This window comes from Scophthalmus maximus, chromosome 8 (assembly GCF_022379125.1).
Source record: "Scophthalmus maximus strain ysfricsl-2021 chromosome 8, ASM2237912v1, whole genome shotgun sequence".
NCBI classification, from domain to species: Eukaryota; Metazoa; Chordata; class Actinopteri; order Pleuronectiformes; family Scophthalmidae; genus Scophthalmus; species Scophthalmus maximus.
This window is the reverse complement of record NC_061522.1, coordinates 9,592,129-9,619,899: the sequence shown is the minus strand read 5'-3', so window position 1 is coordinate 9,619,899 and position 27,771 is coordinate 9,592,129. Positions and strand designations below refer to the sequence as shown.

The 27,771-nt window shown below is 41.4% G+C and overlaps 2 protein-coding genes across 6 annotated transcripts; one reads left to right on the top strand and one right to left on the bottom strand.

Annotated features, from left to right (window-relative positions):
• Nucleotides 1–1,799: 1,799 nt before the first annotated feature.
• On the bottom strand, nucleotides 1,800–9,020 carry helt (helt bHLH transcription factor). 2 transcript variants are annotated; one of them, XM_035636196.2, is made up of 4 exons: nucleotides 8,899–9,020; nucleotides 2,878–2,982; nucleotides 2,614–2,710; nucleotides 1,800–2,360 (listed from the first exon to the last, which is right to left on the bottom strand). In XM_035636196.2, exons 2-4 carry the CDS (start codon nucleotides 2,893–2,895, stop codon nucleotides 1,885–1,887), a joined length of 591 nt encoding a protein of 196 aa, XP_035492089.2. In that variant the 5' UTR covers nucleotides 2,896–2,982; nucleotides 8,899–9,020; the 3' UTR covers nucleotides 1,800–1,884. The 2 variants fall into 2 exon arrangements, with proteins under 2 accessions (XP_035492089.2, XP_035492088.2); XM_035636195.2 differs by lacking the exon at nucleotides 8,899–9,020 and adding an exon at nucleotides 3,566–4,180.
• acsl1a (acyl-CoA synthetase long chain family member 1a) lies at nucleotides 8,599–27,403 on the top strand. 4 transcript variants are annotated; one of them, XM_035636183.2, is made up of 21 exons: nucleotides 8,599–8,743; nucleotides 16,608–16,820; nucleotides 17,534–17,648; nucleotides 17,758–17,822; nucleotides 17,912–18,013; nucleotides 19,230–19,329; nucleotides 19,447–19,616; nucleotides 19,885–19,917; nucleotides 20,037–20,088; nucleotides 20,201–20,274; nucleotides 20,981–21,058; nucleotides 21,905–22,039; nucleotides 22,240–22,374; nucleotides 22,743–22,838; nucleotides 22,926–22,998; nucleotides 23,118–23,206; nucleotides 23,878–23,994; nucleotides 24,139–24,282; nucleotides 24,655–24,756; nucleotides 24,844–24,915; nucleotides 25,491–27,403. In XM_035636183.2, exons 2-21 carry the CDS (start codon nucleotides 16,626–16,628, stop codon nucleotides 25,629–25,631), a joined length of 2,088 nt encoding a protein of 695 aa, XP_035492076.1. In that variant the 5' UTR covers nucleotides 8,599–8,743; nucleotides 16,608–16,625; the 3' UTR covers nucleotides 25,632–27,403. The 4 variants fall into 4 exon arrangements, with proteins under 4 accessions (XP_035492076.1, XP_035492080.1, XP_035492079.1 ...); XM_035636187.2 differs by lacking the exon at nucleotides 20,981–21,058 and adding an exon at nucleotides 20,829–20,906; XM_035636186.2 differs by lacking the exon at nucleotides 8,599–8,743 and adding an exon at nucleotides 10,285–10,308.
• Nucleotides 27,404–27,771: the final 368 nt, after the last annotated feature.

The window sequence follows — 27,771 nt, the reverse complement described above, 5'->3', positions numbered from 1 at the left end:
GTATTGTCACTTTTCCATCTGCATTTCATTTCTTTCATTCATTTGCCCTCTTGTTGCTCGTCTTTTCGGTCCACGGCTGGTCAATGTGGGTTTATCCAACCATCCAGGCGATAAATGTGGGCTTATCCATGCATCCGTTATCTACCCGGTCATCCAGAAATTATTCATGCAACCATCCTATCTGTCCGCACATGTAAGGTACACATATGGGGACACCTGCGTCACACCTTTCTTTTCTGTCTTTGAGTGCCATGTCCAGGTACAGGAGCCTAAAGTGTCACTAGAGAGAGAGAGAGAGAGAGAGAGAGAGAGAGAGAGATGTTCAATGATTTCAACCCCGCTTCCTTGCCTCATCTGTGCTTCTAAGTGTTTTCTTGCACTCCTGTCAGAGAGAAACTTTGATTTCATGGTGTTGATTATTTTTCTTCGCAATCACTCAAGGATGAAGCACAAGGACGCAGAGATTGTTCCCCTTTCAGATACACCACAATGGGGCTCCTTGGTTTGAAAAAACAACAAGGAGTTTCCCCCCTTCTCTCTTTCTCTTTTTTTTTTTTTTTTTGAAATTCAACTCTATACAACTTACTTAAAGAAAGACAGAAGGGGTCTGGGAGCAGTTTAATGCATTTATTGAGATGCTGTGGTTACATATAGCAGACACACGCTTGCCAAAGCAGTTCTCTTTTCATCGGGGTAATTCCTTCTGTGGGATCCAAATAGTCTAACTGGTCTCAATATGGCTTTCCTTCACCAAGTGAGGGGAAAAGTTTCAAAAGCTCAAGAGCAGGTTCTTTTTTTTTTTTTTACCAGCTGTGGCAATGTAATGTTGCTCTCTTAGCGTCTCTGTTAGTCGGAAGAAAAATCTTATTTTACTCGTCAGTGAATGCCAACTTTTAACCAGGGAGCCTCTCTTTCATGCATGAACAGCTGCATTTGCCTAAATATATGGAAATAGTCAAACTTGGCTTAAGTTTAGAGGGAGACAATTTTTATGCTGTTGTGACGCATTCTTCTGAAACTCTTTGAGATCCTGGAAATTCAGATTTTCATTCAAAAACATATCGTTCAGTTGCTTTGATTCATATTAACTCTCCTATATGGCCTGTTTGAAAGTATTAATTCAATTATATATCTCTATCAGGAACAAAAAAAACATTTTTTTGATTGAAATCTCAGATTTAAATTCTAAGGGAGGTGGGGAATGATGGATGAATCAATGGTTTTGTTAAGTGTGGGGTTTGTTTAAGTCAGGGGGCCTGTGGCCCAGTGGCCCTCAGGCTCATGTCTGCCCCCTGGAACCTTCTGGTCACCCATTAAACCCACAAGTCAGCCAGACTGAGGAAAAATACTTTTTTGAGTTTTAAGGCATTTTTAAGCGTAGTATAGGTGGAAGTATATGCCACAAATACTGAAATTGGAGCTGATGGAACAACGTGGAGCTTTTGATAAAGTTTGAGTTCAGTTTTTTCTTCTCCAAATTATTCACTTTCTTCTTGTAAAGTCACTTTAAAAAGACATGATTTCATTTTATGTCCTAAAATGATAAGGCTATTTGTATGGCTTTCTACTCACCAGGACACATTTACGTATAATTCACTGAAGACTGAAAATTGAGTTGCACTTGGAAATGTTTTCCCTCTCCTCTGATTTTTAAAAAAATGTATTTTCCATGCCCCGTATTCATACAGGAAGACGACGGGGTTGTAATTATTGTTAATGTGATCTTTACACACTGAAAGTGTCATTTATACCACCTCAAGATTAACGGTGACAAAATAAGCTGATGAATTTTAGTCAGAGTCGTTTATTCACAATATATACAGAAACAGTTCACACAATTCACAGTTATAAATAAGAATAATAACAAAACAAATATAGCTATATTTACATGGCGTGCTGCGCACTGTGCAAACTAAACGTGTTCGCGTGCGTGTGACCGATGAAGTTGAAATAGTGGTGATCGAGTCCCTGCACCGGTGACAAGTATCCGCCGTGCTGCTGTGTGTGCGCAGAGAGCGGCACTGTTGGATACGAGATGCCCGGGCTGCGCGCCGAGCCGTGCCAGGAGAAGTGTCCCGGTGGACTCTGCTGGTACGCGGAGTCAGACGGACTTTGGCTCTGGTGCTCCGGAGAGGAGTGCAACTGGCCCAGGTAGTCGGATGGTTCTGGCATCGCGCCGACGGAGCCGAACACGGGCTCGGTGACCACACGGGACTTTGACTGTAGGAAGGCGAGGATCCGCGCGTACTTGATGTCTTTGGTTTCGGCTCTGTCCTCTGTGGTCAGGTAGTGCACCAGGTTCTTCATACACTCGTGGTATCCGTAGTGGAAGTAGTTGGCAAACTCGGCGAGAAGTTCACCTGGAATGAATCAAAGTAAGCAGGGGTTACAACCCTGCCGGTAAACCATCGTGGTCTGAACTCCGGTGCGTAAAACTGGAATAACTAAAGTTACTTAACTAAAAGACAACGTGAAATCAAAAGTTAAACTCATTTACCAATAACTCTGATTCATCTGCAGCCAACGTGGACAAAATGCATTTTATTTTGTCGACAGAATTGTTGGTGATCTGATGCGTAAAGTAAAAAGAGCTGCGTAAAAATGTTTACTGACCTTTTTCTCTTCCCCGGGGAAAATCCGCCGAGTGCAGCGCTCGGAGATACTGAACTGTCATTTCTAAGATCTCAGCCTTCTCCAGTTTTCCAGAGCTCTAAACATAAAAAAAGAAACAGTTCAACATCAAAAGATCTGCATATATCAACCATGTGTAGATTTTACATACATTTTTAACATACACTGATAATTTGTTGAAAATCTATCAATATTGTATAGTAAATAAAAAATCACGTTAAGAGATACTACACATGTTTACAATACCTGTTTTGCCAGTGCCATCGGTACCGTCTTTCCCAGCTCGTTGAGGCAGCGGTTGATTCTGTCCCGCCTTCGTTTCTCGATGACTTTGTGAGAGATGGGAGTTCGCTGCAAAACAGGGAGAGATACAACATGAGCACACGGAATCAGTGCATCGACGCTCGGATATTTCATCAGCTAAAACACACGACAGTTAAATTAGAATTAGAGAACGACGAAATCGTTTGGGGACGCACTGCTGAGGTCTCCACACTAAATCCTGGCGACTATTGCGCGCCATGCGCTGTGCTGTTGCTCCAGAGCGCGCAGCGGACACTGTGCGCTCCGGACAGTTTGTGTAACTCTGAGGCCCCACTGGACATGGTTTAACATATCATTTAGTATATTCGAAATATTTTACGTTTTTTGTGACGTAAATAATAACATTACTGCCACCAAATATTGCGTAAATGTCAGATAGGCTCTTTTACACCAACACTGCTCCCTTATCATCCTGTACCGCGCGCCACAAGCCGGTGCACAGTAGAGTTATGGACCACCGGCGTAAAAATAACTCCAAATAGTTGTTCGGCAATATTTCTTGTAAACGGCGAAGTACAAAATTCCAAATTGCAACTCAAAAGTGCTAAAAGTGTCACGTTGCACAAATATTTCAGGCCACAAAATGCAGAGCGCACGTGGAAGCGCATACCTTCCTGTCCTTCATCTTCGATGCCATCGACGATTTCTGACAGAAGTCTCAAAAGTGAGTTTAGCTGCGAGTTGGAGAGATGTGGTACTCTGGCAGGAGATGAAGCAGACTGAGGTCTGAGGAGAAAACTGGCCCTTATAAGGGGATCATCCAAGGGACTCTGGCATTCATGGTGTAAATTATTCCATGGGATTAGAGCCGTGCATGCTTTGGGTAAATGTGTGCATTTCGGATCAGTTAAAGAAATAGTAAAAATCTAAAGCCATGGGCTAGCAGGGGGGCAAACCTGCTTTGTTAACCCACGTGGCTGTTCAAAAGACACGTGATTACTTTTGGAATATTATTTGCATAGTAAGAACCCAGGCGGGAAACAAGAACTGAGCGCTGGGATCGGCTGATCCGGCGGGGCGCACTGTGCGCACCGAAAACAAAGCCGGCGAAAAAAGAAACCCTCTTTCTTCCAACTCGCGTTTCTCACACGATCGCCTGTTTACAAATCCCAGCAAGCGATCTTAACTCTCGTCCAAGCCCGGTCCGAGTTTTAAGGCCTGTCCAGTGTCATTAGAGTAATTAAGTAAGCCTTTAATAGGCTGTTCCGCCAAGTTCAGGGGAGATCTTTTGGAGACCGAGTCCCCCCGTTTGTTCTCGGCGTTTCTCACACGACTTGGTGACACGTCCATCTTTTATGAGAGATGGCAAGCTTTTTGTTTACATTCTTTATTTCGTTGGACTCCCAGGCAGGTGTGTGATTAGCCCTGGCACACGAGCGTCGTCTGCGTCAGGGCCAGCGTCTCCAACAGCCTCTGGCACACGAGGGTTACCCACCACTGGAGACTCTTTGGAGAGGCTCAATTTGTATCCTATTATCCTATAAGAAAATGTCTATTCAGTCGAATGAATAGTTTCATTGGCCTAAATTTTAATAATGCTGTGAAAGAAAGGGAGAAATAAAGAAGAATGCAGCTGGTGTGAACGCGCATTATGCCCCGTCACCTGCAAGATGGGTAGCCTGGAGACCCCTATTCATTTGCCTAATTTCGGTCAACTTAACAAACTTTGGGAGAAATTATACTGCCATTGTTATGAAGGGTGAAGCTTTCTGATCGAATTAACAGCATGTTTTGATCCGGTAAATGTCATTAGAAAGAAAGAAACAATCGCGTTTAAAGGGGCCTGGGTAATGCGCCAAGTGGAGACGCCAAAGCGCAAACTGCACAAAGGGTGCTAGTAAATGCCACAGGGGACTTTTGTACCCTCACATTGCTCAAGTTTTTCCCCCCAAACAAAGGGCATTATTTTATACTTGAATACATTTCATACAACAATTGGCTGTTTTCTTCAAACATATTTTCACAGCAAGGTTAACAACAGGTTTATTGTGTGCGCTCCTTCTCACAGATTCGAACTGCTCCCATGCGCCAAAACAGTTTGCTCCGACTCTTTCTTTCTTTCTTTTTTAAACCGAGGACGTTTTAATCTCGAAACTTTCACCGTGCTTGGATATATTTGATCCTGTGGGCGACGTCGAAGGATAAAAAAGCAGCGGAGATTGATAAAGAATAGCTCACAAGACCTCTGAAGCGTTTGGAGAGTGTTTAGAGCACCATGGAGAGAAAAGCGCGAGCGAGCGGGACGGGGGCATTAAATCCAATTACTTGACTGTGCAGTTTTAAACACTTTTTATGTGTTTGTCCTTTGAAATATGCAGGGATTTGTGTGTGTGCCGTTGCTTCTTTTTTTTTTAGAATGAGTGAATTAAACACTGGAAGTTTCTGCTGGCAGATTTTGTAACGCAGAGTGTTGCGTCAGAATGAAACCAAATGGTGCGTCAGGATATTTCTTTATTTCAGTTATTGCGCTACTGTCATGTGACATTTTTAGTTCCGTGTTAGTTAAAATGGTCTGACAACTATCCGGTTCGGTGAATAAACATTGAATTTTGTACTATGTAAAATATTAGTCAAATTGCTGCATTTTCACCTTTTTACCACAGTTAGGCTTTTTACCACAGTTAGGTAACCTATAAGTTTTGCTCTAAAAAAGAATGCTTTAAGGGAAACATTATTCCTTAACTGAAAAAATATATATATTAACTTCTCAAATTTGTCTGGATTAGTCAGAATGGCTGCAATCTCGTATAGGACGAAAAGCACATACACGCTGAACTAATTTATAATGTTTGGCAACATTTTGAATTATATTTATCATATTGGCTCCTCTGGACACTGATGTGCAGGGCAAGGGAAGATCTAATTTCAAGATGAGTCAGGAATTAACGGGGGGGGGGGGGGGGGGTATTTTGGATGGAATATAAAGAAATCACGTTATAACAACAACAACAAAAATCCCTTCGTATAGTGGAGGCTTCACTGATACTTGAGCGTAATGTCACTATGGTTACCAGATACAGCAGCAGACATGATGATGCCCAATCTATGTTTATTTTTTCTCCCACACAAAACTAGAATAAAACAATGTCCATGTATAAAATCATTGAATAGAAATCCATCTGGTGGTAGCAATGACATTCTTTTCAACATGAAGCCATGCACTTCTATTATACACGACAGACCTTTAGATGGCGATGTATTTGGCACATATTTATATACCAGTTTTAGTCCACTGTCTCATATAAACAACCTTGTTAGAATATGTCAGTAAAGTGACTGACTGACTGACGCGTCTGCTGGATGAATTCGTGCAGGGGAATCTGTGTTTTGATCTCCAGTGTTATTATCAGTTTAACTGTACGTCAGCAAGTTACAGGTTATTAACGTCCAAACATGAACAAGCCTCCAGCCATGAAGTCTGATTATAGACTGATCCGTGTTGTGCAGCAGCAGCAGCAGTTTGAGCGGACCCCGTGTTGTCAGGCGCTGCGCTCTGACCCGTGGTGACCTCTGAGGGTCCCCGACACAATCCTTTGGCTTGGTGCGCCACCCTCAGCCTGAACTGCGGCGGTTCACACGGTCCCCATTGATTGAGCTGCATGGAAACGGTTTAAGCTGAGTTCAGACTATATGGTTCAGCAGCCACAGGCCCCATGAGAGACAAACGGCAGCCACTCGAACGGAGGTTTCACAGAATAAAAGCATGTAAAACACGCGAGGACATGGAATTTATATTCAGCTCATGAGATTTGCAGTCAAATCAGAGGTAGATAATAATAATAAAGCCCTTAAATCTTTACAGGATTATGATACGATTTGGTAAGTCAAATAAAGTCAAAATTCAAAGTCACTATTTTACCACTGACTCCTGATAAACTTTAATATAAATCTCACTACACTCATTTTTCATACTGCTCATTTTTTTCATTATAAGCGCAAAACTGCTCCCTCTTGTGGTATATAATGGCAACTGCAGTATCCTGAATGCTCACTGGAAGAGATGAGAGAGAGAGAGAGGAGGAAAAAAAAAATCGAAATTATTTTATTTTTTCAGTTATATTTCTCTTAGAAACACCACATAAAAAAACTATTCTTTAGATTACAGAGGATATTCGTGGAGATATCGTGGAGCATAGTTCTGAAGAGAAAGATAACTGAATGTATCTTCTATCAGTGGTATTTTGTGATATTATGTCATAGACTGAAAATAATAAGTATCAGGAGCCCTCCTGAAATTGTAATTATTCCATGGAAATGTCTAAAAAACTTAACTTAAATCTGAAATATATGTTTCCCCGAGAATTAAAATAAAAGAGGCACATTCATTATGTATTGAAGTCCGCTTTGCATGATGCTGCTGTAACCCTGTGTTTACTTACTTTAGAGTAGTATTACTAGGATTAAGTTACAAGTCTCGTTTTCAAATTGTACTTTAGAAAGAGTGCATCACTAATAAAATATACTAAAAGTATTAAAATGAATATTATAAGTCAGACAGTTGTATTTCATACTGTATGCATTACATTACATAATATTACAATCATTTCAGCAGGATTTTAATGTAGTCGCTTGACAACAAACTGAACTCTGACTAAAGTATTTGTAAGTTTTCCAAACAACTGGAAATGTTTTTAAATTCATCTTACCAACATGAAAACCAAATCAAAGTTCTCACCATGCTTCCAGGGAATAACATTCAGGTGGAGAAATATTGAAATGTTGTTATTTTTTGACTATCTAAAGAAAAACACCTCTGAAGAACATTAATATATGGCCCTGCTGAAAGATGACCGCACTGAAAAAAGTACTTGTATTACAATGTCAGAGTAAAAAATGAAAAATGAATTACCTTAGGATGGTCCACAACACATTGTTTTATAAAGGTGGGGTATTGGATGATTGGTACGAGTATATTAAAAAAGATACGTCTAAACAGCAGTTTACTGTTGCAAGTGGTGGAGGTGCAGCTCACTGTTGGGCAGTCCAGTCTGTAACAGTGAGAACGCCCTACTATTTTTAACTAAGGTCGAAACTGTGGTGAAAGTTACTAAGTTACTAAAGTACTGGGATTAAGTACAATTTTGAGGCACCTGTACTTTACTTCGCTTTAACAATGCTGTTTGTACAACAACATACTGTCCACTTTTCTGCAGATTGAGTGCTATTATGTTTATTACTAGGTAATTTTTTAAAATCCTGATGAACCTTTACTTTACTTTTAACACTGTTATAATGTTAAAGTAAACGATCTGAACACTTCTTCCACCAGTGGTTCCCAGAAGTTTTATTTTTGTGAACTGAAAACATCCACTGTTTTGTTAGTTCAACCAGTTTAATTTCACTCTAACCTGTATTTATAAAAGTACTGTGGGTTTAAACAGTGCCAGAGCACTAGAATTATGAAAAACACAAATCATGTGAATTGGAAACAGACTCTATGTATTTATTAGAGTAACAACTAACTTAAGCTTGGAATTAAGTTAGAGTAAGAAGTAACGTGAGTAGAAATACTTTAACTCAAGTACAGTAGTTAAGTTACTCGTACTCAGTTACTTCTGTTTTTATAGGATGTGGCTGCGAGTGCCTGGTACGTGCACAAACGCCCTTTGTAGCGACAGCGTCGACCAATGACGGCAGGCCTCGTAAACGTCGAGGCAGAGCAACGCGACCTCTGATTGGCCGAGCGGCTGAACGGGGGCGCAGACGGACCACACCACCGCCGCCGCTGCTGCCGCCGCTGCTCCTTCAAGAACCAGGTTAAAGTCTCCGGATCTGTTGCTGCGCACTGGTCAGTGGAAACATTTATGACTTGAAAAACGCGGAAATGTCGCCGTCGACGAGTCACCGACCGTCTACAGGTGTTTATCTGAGGACGGAGTCGAGTCCTCTCCTCACCACTACTATATGCGTCGTGTTATTTATGCGCCGTGCCTCAGAATATACCTGATACCCGATCCACGTTTTCAGTCCGTTCTCCTCCACAGCGTAACTTTACTTGAGGTGTCCCACGTCATGCGCACCAACCGTTGGCTTAAATCGGAACAGTGTGTGTGTGTGCGTGTGTGTTCATCGTCATCATCATCATCATCATCATCATCATCATTCTTCATCCGTCGCTGACAGAAACCCGCGTGTGTATGAATCTGTCGCGTCAAGTCACAGCAGACAGGGACACGTAGCGCAGGGCTGATGACGAGACTCTGCTTCCAACGATCCTTTGTCTATAAGTCTTATTATCCAACATGTGTACACACACACACACACATATATATATATATATATATATATATATATATATATATATAACCTGCCCTGCCACACGGACGCCATCGTTTGTCTATGCAAGATTGTGACGAGTGGGAAAAAGAGGAACAATGTTGCCATTTTCCCCAAGAGCATGGTCGTGGCCATATATCAGTTATATTCTCTCTGTCACGTCGTGTGACCTGCTCACCTCCAGGAGGAGGAGGTCACAGTTGCACACTGTGGCTGTTTGACAAAATTTAATTTTTTTTTTGTTGCTACATGCAGATCTGAGGCACTCTTGACACTTGTTGGAATGGCATGAGGTCTGGATTCATTTCTTTAATTGTATCATGAGGTATTAGTGTTTAACACCTTTCAAATTCATCTGCATTGTCTGACCAGTGCTGGATTCAAAAAGAAAGACGATGCAGTTGTTGTTGTTCATCATTCTTATGTAGTTCCGTGTTCGATTCATGAAATATTATAAGAAAAATCTGTTCTGGACTATTTCTGTCATTTCCTCTCATCAGAGCAGAGACAGGAAGCAGAAACTCTCCGACTGTAAGTGATGATCAAGTTCGGGAGCAGCTTCCTGCTCCAAAAAAAAAAAAAGTTCATGTCACAATAAGGACGTGAAAGCTGATCGTCACTAAACACTTAAGTCAGTCGGCTAAAATCTAGAAGCCCCTCACTTTGCAGGCTGCGTGTTCAGTTTGGCTCCTGGGGGACAGAGGGGTGTATGTGTGTGTGTTGGTGGTGAATATTGTCTTTGTGACGGTGGGTGGGGGCAGTTCAGGCACGTGCTTGGTACTGAAGACGATTTCTGGCAAACGTCCTCCGACAGGAATCTGCGGAATGTAGCTCGAGTGTTTTTCGTCGTTTTCCTCCCCTTCTGAACATTAAGAGAAAAAAAAAAAGCTACTTTGGAGTCACATGAGTGAGTTACATGACGGAAATGAGATGGCAGCAGAGTGACTGGGCAGACTCCGTCATGTGTCTTATGCCTTTTGAGTACAGGAGTAAGCTTTCATCGGAGCACAAACAGAGGGACACTCTGTGGTCTTGTGATTCGGAAGCAGACCACCACCCTGTCATCACTCTGCTCTGGTCAGTGGCGGAGAAACAAACGGAGGATTTAGCTCGACAAACCCAAATAATTGTACCAAATAATTTTTCTAACGTGGCATTTTCGGAAAAATCATCCTTCTGTTTCAATAGCTGTTCAAACCGGAGTACAGTGGTGGAAAGCTGGCCCCTCTTGACAGTCTCTGTGTGTAATCTGCTCGCGAATAATTCACGTAGGGTTCGGTGTGAACGCACCCCACTTTTAACGAGTGTATGGTCTGTTAAGGAGTTGATGGTTTCACCTTTGACACAATTAGGGACGTTAATCGAAAACATGCGAAGCTTTGGAGCCTTTCTTTGCCCTATATGTGAACTGAATATTCAGTCTGTTGGTTGACGAAAAGAAAGTATGAAGATGACCATGTCGGGCTTTAGGGTGCTGTGATGGTCATTTTGTTTTTTTTAATATTTTCTGACAATTTAGAGACTAAAACTCAAATTATTAATCGTGAAAATAACTTCAACAACAACTTATCAGTGATGAATGTCATGTTTTTAAAGAGCTAATTGCTTCGGCTGTAGCGTAAAGACAGAAAGAGTCTTGAGTCTCGCTTTTAATTATAACGAAGAAAGCAAATCTGTATATTTCCAAGTTTCCAACAGTGAGTTGAGGCAGTGCCGGAGTTTCTCCACTTATATATTTAAAGTATAATGTGGCTTAAAATCACCACAGAGGATGAAGCTGAATCTCATTTTGATTTTTGCTCCCCAGAGTTTCAGATTCATGACAGTATTTTCTTCATTGGCCCGCTGCGTAGCCACCGTGTGCCCTGCTGATGCCGTGTCGGTAGCAGTTGACGAGTGCGTAACCTTTGTTCCACTTCCCCTCCTCCCACCCTCCCTCCCCTCCCCTATACATTTCTCCACTGTTTGACCATGTGACTGGGAGTGTGCAGTTTCACCAGGGGGGTCAGGACCTTCAGTCTTGAGCGCGGTCGTCTTGTGCAAGGTCATCCTCTGTGTATTAAACCCAGGGTTGAATGTGACCTGCGGGGGCTGTGGACACGAGTCGTGGCAGACTAATGACCAAAACCACAAGCGCTTCAACGCGCATCCTGCAGCCGGGCAGTGATGATCAACCCCCATAACCCATTCCTGAATGTCTTGTTGCTGCATGTCAGCTCATGTCTCTACCTGTTCACCTTTTTCACAACTTGCCTTTAGTCTCATCCAACATCCTTACGGAGCATTCTTACACTATCCCCCCGGGGGAATGCTCTATTTGTAAAAACAGATGCATTATCAATGAGGTCCTGGCAGCTGGATCGAATAAGTCAATAACATGGATTTCACATGTCAACATTTTACATTTTTAGAATTGAATCGATAGCGAGCCGCTGTATTTGCTTCTACTTGTCTACAACTGAGGAAGTCGTAGGCAAGTTTGAAGAATTCAATAGTTTAGACTGCAACAGCATGGTTGTGTTGCAATATGTCTGGTGCAAACACTGTCTGAACACTTTTGGTTTCAGGTTTACAAGTGTCCTTCCTCTGCAGCGAGCAGTATGATGCAGAGATGTACGTGAGATTAGGGCTGTGACAGAGTTTTATTCATCATTCATCAATCTGCTCCAGTAGTGTATTGCTGCCACCATGACAAATAAGCTGGGCTCATTAAAAAAATGACAATCTTGTAAAGTTGGTGGTGTTGTCAAAAGATCTTAAGGTTAAAGCGGAAGGTCCCAGGCAAAATGTAAGCATCCTCACCAGATGCTGAGACATGATGCCAATGCTAAAGAAGTGAAATGCTTATGATGACAAAACATCCTTCGTCCTTGTATTTCAGTGTAGCGTTAGTCCCAGGAACATGAGGGTGGTAATGCTAGACTGTGATGTCAGTCTAAAATGATGCTCTCCTTTGGAAGTAACATTTGGTGAGCCGACGATTGCATCTTACATTCCACCAGGTAGATGCATCTATAAATCGATTCTTTACATATCTGCACTTGTGATTTGGAGTATTGGAAAAGCGAGAAGAAAAAACAGCACCCTTTCAAACTCTTCAATTACCACTTGACACTTGACGGGCCGGCTGTGCCAAGTCAATCTGTGGTTCGAGGGAGAGTTCATTGAGACTATGGGGACATACATTTGTGAGATAAATGACTGCAACAATAATTTGATTATCAAAATAGTTGCGTATATGTTTTTGTTCACGTCGATTCACGTAGCAGCTGAGAGATTAAATACCTCTGACATTTGAAAGCATCCGTCTTGTCAAAATGGGATTACAGTTGTGTTTGTTTGAAGGCCCCGTGTGCTAATGCGGTGGTAATCCCGTGGTGCGGCTGGAATAATGAGCTTAAATCATCTGACCCAACTCAACACCCTAACCGATTATCAGCTCATCTCTTGGTTTTTTCTTCAGAGGAAGAGGAACATGAACATGTCCGAGGAATTCAAGTGCGACTGACTGACCATCTTTGTTTTTTTGTAACTTCCTGGTTGGGGCTTGGGGTGCCACTTTTTTTTCCAAATCTACCATCTGTAGTCCGCTCTCAAGCTGCAGGCTGCTGCCAACTAAACATGATGTTCTGTTATGTGTCAAATGAACCGGCTGCCCTCTCCCCCCCTTTTTTTTTTCCCCCGATGTCCTGTGTGTGCTGGGGTGTGGGGTGACTGGAGAGCTGGCTCTGCCATTGGTTTGTCATCCTCCCAGGCCAAGTATGGAGAGTGGACGTGGTGGTGGAGCGGTTGTTGGAGCACCTTTAGCCTCAAACAACTCTCAGCTGGAGCATGACACCAGTGGCATGTGCCCGCTCTTGGCCATCTGACGGATAGTACAGTTGCGACTTATATATTTCCAGTATCAACTAATCTGTCAATTTCTTTCTGTTGATTGTTTAGTCTGTTTAGTATCTAAAAAAAAAGCTTAACCCTAAGCTCTAAGTTAGTAGTTTGTAATTAGATAAATGACTTAAATGATTGATCAAAAAAAAGTGTAATTGGTTTAATTTCTATCGGTCGATTGATTAATGATTTCATTAGGGGTCAGCCAATGACGATTTACTGTGTACCACAAGATGATATAAATTGATCATCCGTCAGAGATTTTGCTATGCAGGTAACATCATGGAATCTGTTCCTATAATATTTGTCCATTGAGGGTCAAAGCACCTTAATTTGTCTCATATTTAATTTACTGTTTTGTCCAGAAGCTGACTACCTGTGTCGTTATTGTATCAATACCAGATAAAATCCAGAAAATTGACTTTATTGCTATAAATACATTGATATCATGATCTAATTACAAATACCATGGTGGCATTTAGAAAAAAATAATTCTGTACCACCCACCGCCGTGTCTCAGCAACATAACACAAGGTGTCTGTTGCACTCCGCGGAGATCCATCTGTATTTTTCTGACTATAGTCACAGCTGGTTAAACTTAGTTCAGTTTCCAAGGCTTGTTACTTTTTACTGTCTCTGTTGGAGCAGACGGCGTCGGCAGGAAATGTGTAAATCCACATGTAGTGTGCGTCCACGTCTCCCCCCCCCCCCATTTATCGCTTGTGTCACCAGTTGAAAATGAGATGTAGCTAAGACAATTAACTGGAAATTACAACTTCTCAATCCATCTTAGATTCAAAGGAATCTGCACATATTCTCGTTTTTTTCTTTTCTTTCTATCACGGTCAAGTCAATGTTGGCGCCCACACACATCCGTGATGTCAGTATGAAAACAGGGGGATTTGTCAACTTATCTATCGTGTAGAATACACAGACCTTCTTGTTATTAGTGTCATTCTTTGTTCGGCTAGTTTCAGAAGTTCAGATGCTTAGTAACAGGAGAACTGTGCACACCGTGTCCAGGTAATGTCTGATGAGGTATTGTTCTCTCACTCTTGAATAAACATCACCTTGAAATGCTTGAATCACTCAGATCAGCTCTCTGGTTTCTTCAGAACCGGTCCGTCTGAATCGCATTTCCAGCCATCATTGTTTGCGAACTCCTCAGGCTCATGTGTATATATGTTAAATTGTCCTTTGGACGGCAATGCTCATTCGAGTAGAAGTGTTTAGAAGGAAGAAAGAAAGAAAAGAAAAATGAGTTTCACTCTGAGTGGCCGGCGGCGTCTCATGCGTCTGTGTTTCTGTTTGAGAGGGGCGTGTTCCTGCTATTCATAGTTGTGAGAACCTCTGAGGTCTATTAGAGGTCAGTGCGAGTCCTTCTAATAGCAACTATCGCAGCAAACAGGCCATTCAGATAAACTACAACTCTACACCTCTGGTGACACTTTCTGCCTTTTCCTAAAACAAACACTGCGGAGCTGTGAGTATAGAGATTTATTTGACCTTAGTTTAGTGGTAATTATTGACAAATTTCCATTTTAACTTATTTGAAGAGGACTTGGAAGTGGTTTGATCATTTCTTGTCTTTCATGGAGGATAATAGATAAGGTTTAATGTGGAATTTTTTAATTAAACATAAATGTATAACTTTTTTTTCCATAGAAGACAAAAAGAAACCAAACAACCTTGATTACATCTGCTGCAACTTTTTCCTCTTTGTGTGAATTTCAAAGCTGAGGGGGATTTACAATGATCTCTCATTAACACAATTAGCGGAATTGAAGTTGTAATCATAAGCCAATGAAATGATATTTAGCTTGTTCGGCTGCTTTTCTAATACTGTACACTCTGACCCAGTTGGCACCAGTCACAAGTGTCATGGGCGCGGCATTAATAATAGAAGTAGGTGAGAAGTCAATTATTGCCCCTGTGGCGGTTGTTCACCTGTTCATTCACCGACAGGGCTGTTACCTTACGATCCAGAGGTCAAATGAGTTGAGCATGCACATGAAGCCAGCCCGTCTGATAACAAGTGAGAATTGAGAGAAGAGATAAAGAAACATAAAATTTGATTTGAAATGAAATAGTGAGTTATCAATTCATGTATTAACTGAAACAGTTGTATATATTAGTGTGATTTTTAAGTCCAGCTACAGGCTCCCGTGATTTGCTCTTTACATTAACATGTAATTAAAAATTGCAGTTCAATTCTGGCACATTTTATTAGGACAGAGTTATTCATTCAGCACTTTGAAGAAAGGAGTTTCAACCCTGTGAGCTCATCGCTTAAACATTCCGACCACAGAGCTCCAGTCCCCTTCAGGAACGAGTTGCCGTGTTCAGTGTTTAGTCAAGTGTCTGTTGTCATGTCCTTCTTTCCCCTTGGAGGCTTGCGATGTGAAAATATGTGTGGAGTCATATTTCCTTCCTGCGCCTTTTGTTTCTGAGGGCACGGCTGTGGAATAGGAGAGAGCGCGTCTTCCTTTTGTGCACAACATGTGGAAGTGGTGAATAGAAATGACAGCAAAACACACACACAGTCTTTCTGCAGCTTGTTCTTCAACCGTTATTTTTGAAAAACTTCTTTTGGTTTTATGGATTTATTTTAAACATAAAGACGGCTCAGAGAAAGCACATTAGAAATCTATTCAAATGAGAGTAAGCAGTGAGAATGTTCCTTCACTCATTCAAGGACATGAATAACAAGACGTTACTGCTCTATACTTTAATTAATGTTTTTACTGTGTATTCAGAGAGTATTAAGATATCACGTTGACAGGTATTCAGGCTGTTTGCTATGAAATTGAACTGTGGCTCCGGTGCCTCCCATCTCTCTCGATCGTCGTCGAGACGTTTCTACACCTGCAGGATTGTGTGGAGGCGTAGATGTTGAGAAAGCTGTTCTGTGGAACTGAAGGTTTCACAAGAGCACAGTGTATAATAGTACAATTCTTAAACGGAAGATGTTAGGAACAGCCGAGAAGCCACACACACATTTACTTGTGCACATGGCAGCAGGACTTACACAGACGTCTCTAGCGAGCAAAACTGAGGGCGGTGGTCATCTTAATTGAGGCGTCAGCTGTTTGGCCCCCGCTGCGGTCACTTCCCACAGGTTCTCATGTGTGAAAAGAGACAAGATCATCTGAATGGGATCACTGTGCCTCGTCTTCGGTCTGAGTGGGATCTCATGTTGGCATGTAATGGACGAAAACAAACGAACCCATTAATAAACAAGATCAAATCCTACTGTACATCCTGCTGCATCGCCACATCCTTATTAGTAACAATATTAACCAGGAACACCCCCCCCCCCCCCCCCCCCCCCCTCATGATTGGAGACATCTATAAGTCCAAAAAGTCTGAATTATCGAAATAAAAAGTGCTGTTTTTGATTGGGACAGAGATAATCACGCAGGAGAAGAAGTGCTGCAGCATTATGACTAAAAGTTTCCATACTGAACGTTCCCCTCTCTGCCTCCCTGCAGGGTCAGTGCAGAACAGCCATGCAGGCTCAGGAGGTCCTGAGACAGCTGCGCTTTCCCGACCTGGATGACGTCCGGCAGTACGTGCGTGGTTTGCCTACCAACGCGCTCATGGGTATGGGCGCTTTCGCCGCCATCACCACCTACTGGTTTGCCAGTCGGCCGAAAGCCCTCAAACCACCCTGTGATCTCGGCCTGCAGTCGGTGGAGATACCGGTATGTGGAAGTTTTGGTTTTTTTGCTATATCAAATGTCCTTAACACAACACAGGAGAACAAGCTATCCTTTCCATCCGCTGTCTTGCAACGCTGTGTGTTAGAGGAAAAATGTAGTCATGATCCAGCTGCTAAAGAAAAAAAAAGCAGCAGGCCTCATTCAATAGGAATGTGAGTGGGTTCCTCTCCAGGAACGTAATCACAGCTGATGCTGGTGTAGTTTTTCAAATTACATGTTAGGGTTTTCAAGTCTTTATCTCACTGACCTAAAGCAGGCTGTGCTGGTAAAGTTTTGTAATTATGGAGCCACTACCTAATAAGGCAGCCATTGTTAGTGTTTATAAGTTGCATGATGATTCAAGGTTTAGCTAATAAGTGATTTGCCAAAACTTCATTCAAGCCATTAATAAGAAGTGGTCGATATTCTTCTGTTGATTGACTCATTATTTCAGTCTTATTTGAGCCTGTGAAGACGCAAACATGTCAATCGACAACATCATGATAAATCAGTTGACATGAAATCCGAGGTATGAACTCTGCAAAGACAGTAAGCGGATGAAGGAGAAAACTTAGGTGCACTGTACAGGATCCATGTTTGTTTGGTCAAAAAATCAGAGAAGCACATGCTCCGGAGTGCAGATCTACCACAGAATAAACCTGTGTTGTCCATAATGAACCTTGTCGTACTGGTCATAACTTTTTTTTTTTTTGCAGGGCGAAGAACGTGCCAGAAGATCTGTACTGAACGACAGTGACGAAAACATGACGCACTATTACGACGACGCACGCACAATGTACGAGGTGTTCCAGCGAGGGCTCAGAGTGTCGAGTGAGTGCTGCACACAGTTTTTAGATAAATACGAAAAGTCCCCAGAGATATGAGATCAACCGCTTTCCTCTGATTGTAGATAAACGTGAGCTTTTATCTACCCTCACAGATAACGGACCTTGTCTAGGATCAAGAAAACCAAACCAGCCGTACGAGTGGCTGTCTTATAAAGAGGTGAGATGCAGAACTCAGGTGTATGAATCTACCATCGGTCCTCTTCACAGGGCACGACTAGAGAACACTGTGTGTTTTGTTTTGCACAGGTGTCGGACAGAGCCGAGCACATCGGTTCTGCTCTCCTGCACAGAGGACACTCTCAGACGGGAGACAGGTTCATCGGTATTTTTTCCCAGAACAGGCCTGAGGTAAAACATCATACTTGACTTTTAAAAAAAAAAAGAAGAAAAAAAAAGCCTTTTCACTTCCATTTTGCCTAAATTCATTCACTGCTCACTACAGTCCACTGTGAAATTTGCTCGGCCAGAATACGGTCCAGATCCGCTCCATTGGGAAGTGATTTCCCTTCCGCAGAAAACTTGCCGGTCCAATCACAACTGTTTATCTGATAATGGGCGGGGTTTATACCACCACGCGACTGTTGTGAACGACCAAGGCCGCCGCTAATGAACGAGCGTTTGACTAAAAGTACCCGATATTTTCAAATTTTACCGACAAAAAACGGCAACACTCTTTCAGACAGTGCGGAATCATCATCACAGACATCTCCTCTCTGTGCACTCTCGCCTGTTGGTAACGCCTCTTGGAAATCGAAAATGAAACCGAGATGTACCAGACTAATACGTATTTGCGTATCGATCTGGCTTTTTTCTTACGGTTGCAGGTTGAAGGTAACTAAATAAATAAATAGTTTTTTGATTTTTGGTAGTTTTACAACCAATGTGAAAGGTCTTTAAAGCTACAGTGTGTAATATTTAGAAGAACTTATTCATAGAATAATATTGTCCATAACATATATATATATATATATATATATATGTGTATAATCACCTGCAACAAAGAACCAAGGTTTTTTCGTCAACTTTGAATGAGATAATATAGTTACATTAGGTGGACCCGACTTTCGTGTAAGTTGCCGTGTTTGCTACGTCGTGTTGAATACGGTTGCACAATAGGGTCCGGAATACGTCGCATTCGACTTAAGTTTCCAGGGCTGTCGGAAACCGTCGGAAAATGCCAATTTGAACAAATGGCCTCTGCGTGGTTGATTTGTTTTGGTTGGCTGTTCCACCGTCTGCCATTTCCATCACGGGGTCGAGACACCAGGAGAGTCGCTATTTTTCTGCAAAAAAATGCAGCCAAGAGAATAACATTCTTTCACCATCACACTGTGCAACTTGTCAATTTCCTCTTTAAGATGAATTATGTCATTAATAAGTGGTTAATTTCAAATCCATCCCAACAGCATTTTCTTGGGATGGTAAAGAAATCTGTGGTTTACACACAAAGGCACTTGAAACCACATTATCAACTGTCATTTTTTGGGTATTGAGTCATAAGCTATTGAAATTTAAATTTCTAGTTAGTAATGTTTTGTTTTGTTTTTTGTCTCTTGTCTCTCAGTGGACCATTTCAGAGCTGGCCTGTCACACATACTCCATGGTAGTGGTCCCACTGTACGACACACTCGGCACAGAGGCCATCGCCTACATTATCGACAGAGGTAAAAGCACCGCCACGCGTTAACCCACGCATCACCTGCGGCGCTTTAACAGAGCCTTAGATCCAGGGCGCTGCTGATGCAAGGTAATTGGTTAATTTGGTGGCGTATGTTTCGCAGCTGCTATCTCAACTGTGATCTGCGATGTAGCCGAAAAGGCTCAGCTGATTCTGGACAGCGGGAAGGGGCAAACTGTGAAGACGATTGTGCTCATGGAGGCGTTTGACGGCGACCTGGTGACCCGTGGACGGGAGTGTGGCATCGAGATCCTGAGTTTGAAAGACTTTGAGGTGAGAATGACGACTAAATCTTCCCTCTTTTTTTTTTTTCAAGCTTATCATCTGAATGATCTTTTCTTTGCTTTATTAAAACGTGTATCTACTGAACAGCGTCAACAGACGTGTTGGAAGAGCTGATCCTATTGTCGTTGTCATTCACAGATGTTCTGGTTAGAGCCTAATATTGGGCCCTCGGGTGCTGTGTGGTTAAAGCAAGATTATTATCAGCACTTCCTGCAGATGCACTCTAATCACTCTTATTGTCTTGTGTATTCTCCAGGCCTTGGGTAAAGCCAACCACCAGAAACCAGTGGTGAGTAGGAACAGTACATTTTGTTCGTTTTTGCACATTACAAAATATTTCCATCATGTCTTCTAATGCAACAGCACTTAAGGCTCCATTGTGCATCAGTGTATGTGTTTTGATTACAGCCCCCGAAACCCGAGGACCTCGCACTTATCTGCTTTACATCTGGAACAACAGGTGATTACACAACCCGCTGCAACTTCAGACTTTTTTGTTTTACATATCTCTAACCTGTTTTTATTTTATTTTTTTACATTGTGTATAATCTTGAGCTTTAAATGCTTTCCAGGAAACCCAAAAGGTGGAATGCTTACTCACGGAAATGTGATCTCCAACACTGCAGCGTTCCTTAGAGTAACAGAGGTAAACACACGGTTGGCTACTTAACCCTCAAGCTTGATGCTTTCGCGTCTCTTCCTTCAGAACACGTCTTTCACATTTTTGTATTCATTCATCCAAGGGTGTGATTTCCATTGGTGACACCCACCCCCTCACGTCTCCCTGCCTAACTTCTCTAAACAGTGTTGCTATAATTCAGTTGAATTTAGTTAAAATATTCATTGATGTCTGACTCACTTTCAGTTATTATTACTGCATGGTTATACACAAAACACTTTACAAGCATCAGAGAGGAATTTACAGATTATTTAGCCCTAAATAAATTAAATTAAATGTGATTTTAAGTAGGGTTAGTGTATTAATAAGGCAGCTATTTACACATTGGCACATTTTTTCTATTATTACAGAAAGCAGTCGTCTTTATTAGAATTATTATGAATGCATCCAGGAGATCCGGATCTAATACAATATATGCATTGGTTATCTTTCTAATCTAGCTTCAATTCTAAAATCCTGCCTGACCCTCTCTGACCCCGTTATATAATTCCTGTCCTCTTCATGTGTATGTTGTCATCCAGGGCTCACTGAGGCCGAGCTCTAAAGATGTGCTCATCTCCTTCCTCCCTTTGGCCCATATGTTTGAGAGGGTGGTGGAGGTACAGTATGCCAGGCTTGACCTGCATACGTGCATGTGTTTTCTTTTGTGTGTGTGTGTGTGTGTCCTCCGCAGGTGCACTGCATGCTGAACCTCCATGACATTCACGTATCCTATCTGCCCCTAGCTCACATGTTTGAGAGGGTTGTACAGGTATGTTCTGTTCTCATTTACCTGACATTTGTTGCATAGTGAAATAGGTGGAGATTAAAGTATCAGAATTATTGTGAAACAAGTAGCATTGGTTCTCTGGAGGCCGTTTTTTAATTTAGAGTCTGTTGCCCTTTAAAATGTTAGGGTTTTTTGAAAGCATTTGTATTTTACAAGAAGTTGATTTTATCTGTAAATGAGAGAGATGATATGTCGGAGGTCTGGGAATATTAATAGCACCAGTAATCTGCAATTTGGTTTTAATCTAAAGCTTTATGTTTGGTGGCATGTTGTTTTGATGATGATTTTCCTTGAACCTAACATCAGCAGCTTTTATTGTATCCCAATACTTTTTGTGTACTGCACTTTTTAGTATCAAAAAGTGGGAATCAAAAACTTGGCCAAATTGTTAGCCTTGTCTATTTCATCTTTTAACAGATTTTTTAATCTTTGAAAAATAATTCAGCAAATCTTTTGACTGTGTTTTACATTCTGCTTTGTTTTGAGACAAAATTTAACACTCAACTTTTTAACACTCATTTGATAACTTCACAAACTTCATATAATTATGGTTTGGTATTGGTAGGGGAAATAAAATGGGCTTCCAGCTGTTTTAATCCTTTTTGATGAATGTTTTGAAGTGTTTCATAAATGTCCAAGGAGCCATTGGCTAGTAAGTTAACAAACAGGAAGAGCTTCTGAATGTGAAGAAGCCAGCAGTTTAGTTTGAATAAGAAACAATGGAAGTGTAGTGTCTCCGGAGTGCAACAAGAGCGCCCTCTTGTGGCGTAAAAACATCACACCGGTTCAACTTGCACAAGCAAGATTAAGCAGCTCTGTCTTCATCAGGGCGTCGTCCTCATCCACGGGGCTCGAATCGGCTACTTCCAAGGAGACATTCGACTGTTGATGGACGATTTAAAAACGCTGCAACCGACGGTGTTCCCTGTGGTCCCGCGTCTCCTCAACCGTATGTTTGATAAGGTCAGCCAAGACTCAGATGATTCACGGTTTTCATGTCACATTTTTCTCTATCTATAATTCACTCTATATTTAGTTTTTTTTTACCAAACATATTTTATTTTTCTGGTTTGCCGCTTGGTTTAAATGTTTTTATCTGAAATGTGTCAACTCTATGTGGCAGGACTCTCGGAAAAATAAAGCTTTTCTTCGCTTCTACACAGGTATTCTGTCAGGCCAACACGCCGCTGAAGAAATGGCTGCTCGACTTTGCCTTCAGCAGGAAGGAGGCAGAGATGAAAAATGGTGTGATCAGAAGGGACAGCATGTGGGACAAACTCATCTTCAAAAAAGTACAGGTACATGTGACATCTATTTAATCATCAAAAGTCTTTTATTCGCTTTAAAACGAATTCGCTTTGGTTCCGTTAGCAGGTACATAAATATTATAAATACCTGTTTTTATGCATTTGATATATTCTAAATTCTATAGTTGAGCATCTTAAATAAAGTTATTTCTTTCCCTTTCAATGTTTGTCAATTCTATATGATGCATAATAAATAATGGCAAGTTTTTGTATGACTCAGGAGACTCGATCCCGACTCCTTCAGTCTGTAGACTGAAGGTGGAAAAACTGAAAACTCAAGTGTGAATGAATGAAGGTGACAGTCCAATTTTTCAGTGTGACACTTCAGTTTTACCGCTCAGTTTCACACTTCTTTGCAGGCGAGTCTTGGTGGTCGCGTGAGACTCATGATCACGGGAGCAGCACCGGTGTCACCAACCATCCTGACGTTCCTGCGAGCCGCTCTGGGTTGCCAGGTGAAGCCCCATCCACCTGCCCGTCTCACTTAATGTTTGGCAATTGTTTTTATGAATGTGACCCATAACTGTTTCTCGTTGTTGTAGTTTTATGAAGGCTACGGTCAAACTGAATGTACCGCTGGATGCTCCATGTCAATGCCAGGAGACTGGACAGCAGGTAGATCTTCTTCGAGCCGTCGCTTTTGTCCAATCTGGTGTCAAATTTAAAAAAAAAGAAGATTTTTCCTAATTTATTCCGATGATGAAACTGACCGGTTGCCTCCTCTGCGTCCTCAGGTCACGTCGGGCCTCCTCTGCCCTGCAACGCTATCAAACTGGTGGATGTGGCAGAAATGAATTACCTGGCAGTCAACGGAGAAGGAGAGGTGAGGAGTTCTGATCAGAAATCTGACACATGCAGTGGGATGGGGCGAAAATATTTATTTAGTTTTTGACATTTTACACAACGAACAGAACTTTTGATTTACAGGAATTGAGGTGTTGACAGTGAAATAAACCATAAAAACTTCCAAAAAAAAGTATGCATGCATATAAATGAGTCACAGTTTTCATGTTTGAATGATATATACCTTCATTTTGGCCGGCATTTTTTATTGTGAAACTACCCCATGTCTTCATTTTCTATGTCTGAATAGCAGCAGACAGATTTAGTGCTCACTCACATTTTCTCACAGCACCTCAGCAAACATACAATATGATAAGTGCAAAAAAGGATTCAGGGTTTGAACTCGCCTGTCTTTATTCTGCACACAATTAATGAATCACATGTCATCTGTACAAACAAGCGCTAAACCAGGAAGGCCTTTTAGATGAAACTGTTCAAATGTGCGGCGTGTAATCACGATTTTAAAAAATGCCCAAAGAGACAGGAATGGAACAGGAGCAAGCAAGTATTTTGAAGGAAATCCCGTTTGGCATTGCAGTGAAAATGCCATGGTAAATTATGACTTCCAGCACTTTATGAAATAAGAATAAATAAAATATGAACATTTCTTTGCGATCAATGATTAAAACCACTTACCTCTGTCGCTCTTAGGTGTGTGTCAAAGGACCAAATGTATTCCAGGGATACCTGAAGGACCCCGAGAAAACAGCCGAGGCGATCGACAAGGACGGATGGCTGCACACAGGAGACATTGGGAAATGGCTTCCTGTAAGCGAAACAGGCCGAAATGCAACACTGAGCTAAAAATATATAATATATATATATATATATATGATTTCCATTGGGTGAATTTGAAATAGCATCAGGTGCCATTTCAATGTCAAGTTGAGTTTCTCTTGTGGTTTGTGGCAGAATGGCAGCCTTAAGATCGTTGACAGAAAAAAGCACATTTTCAAGCTGGCACAAGGGGAATACATCGCCCCCGAGAAAATAGAAACCATCTATAATCGCAGTGATCCGGTGGCCCAGATATTCGTCCATGGGGACAGCTTACAGGTGAGTGATCTTACTCCAACTTGTGTTGAAGAATCTAAACCACTGTTTCCTTTTTGTATCTACTATAGCCGTTTTCAGACATGGACTCCGGAAAATTGGGAGCCTGGCGTTAGCATATGGCAAATGCAGCATGAGATCGTCCGAAGAGAATTGTTTTTGTCTACAGTCGTCAACTGGCTCAGTGTGAATCTTCAGGATATGTTCCTTCTGTATTCCCAGCTTGGGGTCTGACTTTTTCCGGAAATTTTTACTAAAGGGGGGTTGGCGGCAGGAATAGTTGTGGAAAATGTCTGGAGCTTCAGTACGTCAGAAAGCAGCTCAATACTCGTCTGGTAGTTTGTAACATTTTGCTCTTCGTGTTGTGTTTTAAAGGCGTGCCTCGTGGGGATAGTGGTGCCCGATCCAGACTTTTTACCTATTTGGGTGAAGAAAAAAGGGATTGAAGGATCCTATACCGAACTGTGCAGTAAAAAGGTCAGATTTGTTACCGTCTGCAGTCCAACCTTACTGCTGTTATTTTCTTTTCGGACTGACAATATTAATTCCTCTGACTGTCTGTAGGAGGTGAAGGACGGCATTCTGGAGGACATCCTGAGGTTGGGCAAAGAAGCAGGACTCAAGTCTTTTGAACAGGTGACCGCGTTTGACTTGACAAAATTGTTCTTTCTGGAAAACGGCAACAACATAGTTTGACCTCCCCTTGGAGCTCCTTTGCAGATTCCTGTACACATTCGCAAATCTCAGTACACATTTCCAGATTCTTTTACACAACTCCGATCATGCACACGGATTGAGATAGTTACGCGACTCTCCACACAGACACAAATAATATTGCTACAATATTTGGCCCAATAGTTGACAGTTCAAATGATTATGAATAATCGTCCTGCTCTTCTGTGTCATCCTGCTCACAGGTGATACACGTGATACACGCCTTTAGAAAAAAATCTCACTCCGTCCTTGATATTTAGCCTGCAAAAAAACATATCGGTGAGCCTATGGAGTCACTTCTTTGAAGAGTTCACACACAGCGATTAAAGACGGACGATTAAATTTGGCTCCAAGTTGGCATCCGTTCATCACTTTGTTCTTTGGACAGTTTGTAATCCAAAGGATTAATTGATAACATTTGTACAAATAATTTATTATCGTGAATAATTATCAACATTTGTGTTTAATTCTTCTTTTGGACTTTGTCTCCTCTGCAGGTGAGGGACATAGCTTTACATCCCGAGATGTTTTCCATCCAGAACGGCCTCTTGACGCCCACGCTGAAGGCCAAGAGGACCGAGCTCCGGAGCCACTTCAGAGAGCAGATTGACAAACTTTACGCCAAAATTAAGATATAAACTGGGACCGGGGAGCAATGTAGGGAGGTGACAATCATTTTGAGTGCACAGCCAACAAAAAATAGTCTTGTGATGGGGCTTTGACCCGCTTTTCCTGCCAGTGACAGTCTTTGCAATTTTTGTGGGAACTAATTTCAGTTAAAAGTGCATATTGTTCTCACTTCAGTTAGTGAGTGTACAGCTAAATGTTCTCTGCTATTACTGGCTCATTAGTCCAGATTATCCCAGAGTATATCATCGTGTTACTGGTATAATTTATACAATTTAATTTAATTTGTATCGCGCCAAATCACAACATACATTATCTCGCGGCACTGTACAAGGATAAGAGTTAAATAACACAAAATGGGGGGAAAGTGAGACATGCTCATGCCTTAACTAAGTCTGACTACTTCATGGTCAGAAAAGTTCAACCTCTGCAAACATTTCTCTCATGTTTTCTTGAGTGTCAGTCAGAAGAAGAAGAAAAAAATACTGTAAATGTGCTTTTTAAAACAGGTTTGCTGTGTCTCAAATCAGATACTGCAGTTAGTAAACCGACACCCACACGACCCACACACGTGTTCAATCGGCAGTCATTTTCACAAGTTTGAAAAGATGTTGGTGGGCCCCCCCTCCACTTCTGCTAAGTCACCTTTGCTGCCTTAAAATGGAGCTTGTGAGCTAATGGTTATGACAAAGAGGAAGTCGTACATGCAGGTTCAAGGCACGAGAAGAGGGCTGCTTTACAAGGGCAACATGTAGGCCAATGTTAACGTTACTGTCTGTAACTCCAGAAGCCACAAAATGCAAACGATTTTGCAAAAGAGCAGATGGGTGACGTCACACAGGAAACACAAAAGGAAAAGGACAGGATGAAAAGATGAGGCTGATAAGGGAATTTAAATAGTATTCAAAAATGATAGAATAACTAAAATGACAATATATTGATTTAGCATCCAACCAAAAGTGTCCATGTCCAAACCGTGCTCTTATAGTTCACTGCATGTTGTCACACTTTTATTGAGACACAGCACGACAAACATTGACTATTTATATACCAGGCTATTTAATGTTGTGGTTATCTACTGAAGCTGATAACCTGTAAATAGTGTATCGTGCCTGTTACTCCCTGTGTTGTGAATTCCCTGCATTCCCACGTTCCTCAGAGCTGAAGGCTGAAGGGCCTGAAATCCGCTCTAGTGCACAATGTATTTAAAAAGGCTGACTGGGAATCGTGTTGCCAGACAGATGTTTTGTTCTTCTTGGCCTTGTTTTTTCTTTTAAGACTGCGTGAAAAATATTGAATGTTACTTTATTCTACATGATGCTCCTTCCTTTCAAATTTCAAAGTGCCACAAGCTGCAAGATAAAAAGCTGCATTCTATCATTTGTATGATACACAATTATTCAGGGGAAATATTTGGAAACAACGGTTTCACATTTCATGTTCATCATCACTTCATTTTGTTGACATTTCATTTTTTTTTTAAATCTAAATTAATTCCAGGCCCTTGTCAACATTTCATATTAACTTTCACGGACGATCCATGATACTATCAGTGCTGTGAGCGACGGAACGGCATTTCAGCCGTTTAACAAAAAGGCTTTGTTGTGAATGTGTTTTTTTTTTTTATTATAATACACATCAAGTTGTGTCCAGGACTGTCAGATCAAGCCATATTGTTTTTATTTTTTGTTCCAGACTGTTCTGATATTGAAAAGGGCAACAGTGCAGTTTTGTGTTGAAGTACAGTCTCCATAACTGTACCAAATAAATACTTCCTTCCAAACCGGGGTGTTCAGCTTCTGTCTTTTAATCATCTGAAATATGAGAGAAATCTGTATTTTTTAATGTAATTGTTAAAGTGCAACTTGTATGGCCTCTGCATTATAATATATATTGCTTTAATTTAAGTCCCCTTATTTATCTTTAGTTAACAGTATGCACGTTTAATAAATGACACTAATGTTGTTTTAAGCAGCAATAAGGATATTTTAAATGTTTTTATTAATGTGCGGTATGTTTCACCAATTATAAAGCCTTTTTTCTTTTTTTTATGATTGTGTTATACATTTGAGCCCGACCGATATGGATATTTGGGGCCCGATGCCGATATCGATATTTGGGAGTACAAGATTCCCGATATGATACATCGGT

Coding starts and splice junctions, on each gene's coding strand:
- helt (XM_035636195.2), bottom strand. CDS start 3,592: ATGGCATCGAAGATGAAGGACAGGAAG. Junction 2,983..3,565: donor CGAAGATGAAGGACAGGAAG/GTATGCGCTTCC, acceptor CCTGTTTTGCAG/CGAACTCCCATCTCTCACAA. Junction 2,361..2,613: donor TCCCCGGGGAAGAGAAAAAG/GTCAGTAAACAT, acceptor GATTCATTCCAG/GTGAACTTCTCGCCGAGTTT.
- acsl1a (XM_035636183.2), top strand. CDS start 16,626: ATGCAGGCTCAGGAGGTCCTGAGACAGCTGCGCTTTCCCGACCTGGAT. Junction 22,375..22,742: donor TCATCTTCAAAAAAGTACAG/GTACATGTGACA, acceptor ACTTCTTTGCAG/GCGAGTCTTGGTGGTCGCGT. Junction 23,995..24,138: donor ACATTGGGAAATGGCTTCCT/GTAAGCGAAACA, acceptor GGTTTGTGGCAG/AATGGCAGCCTTAAGATCGT.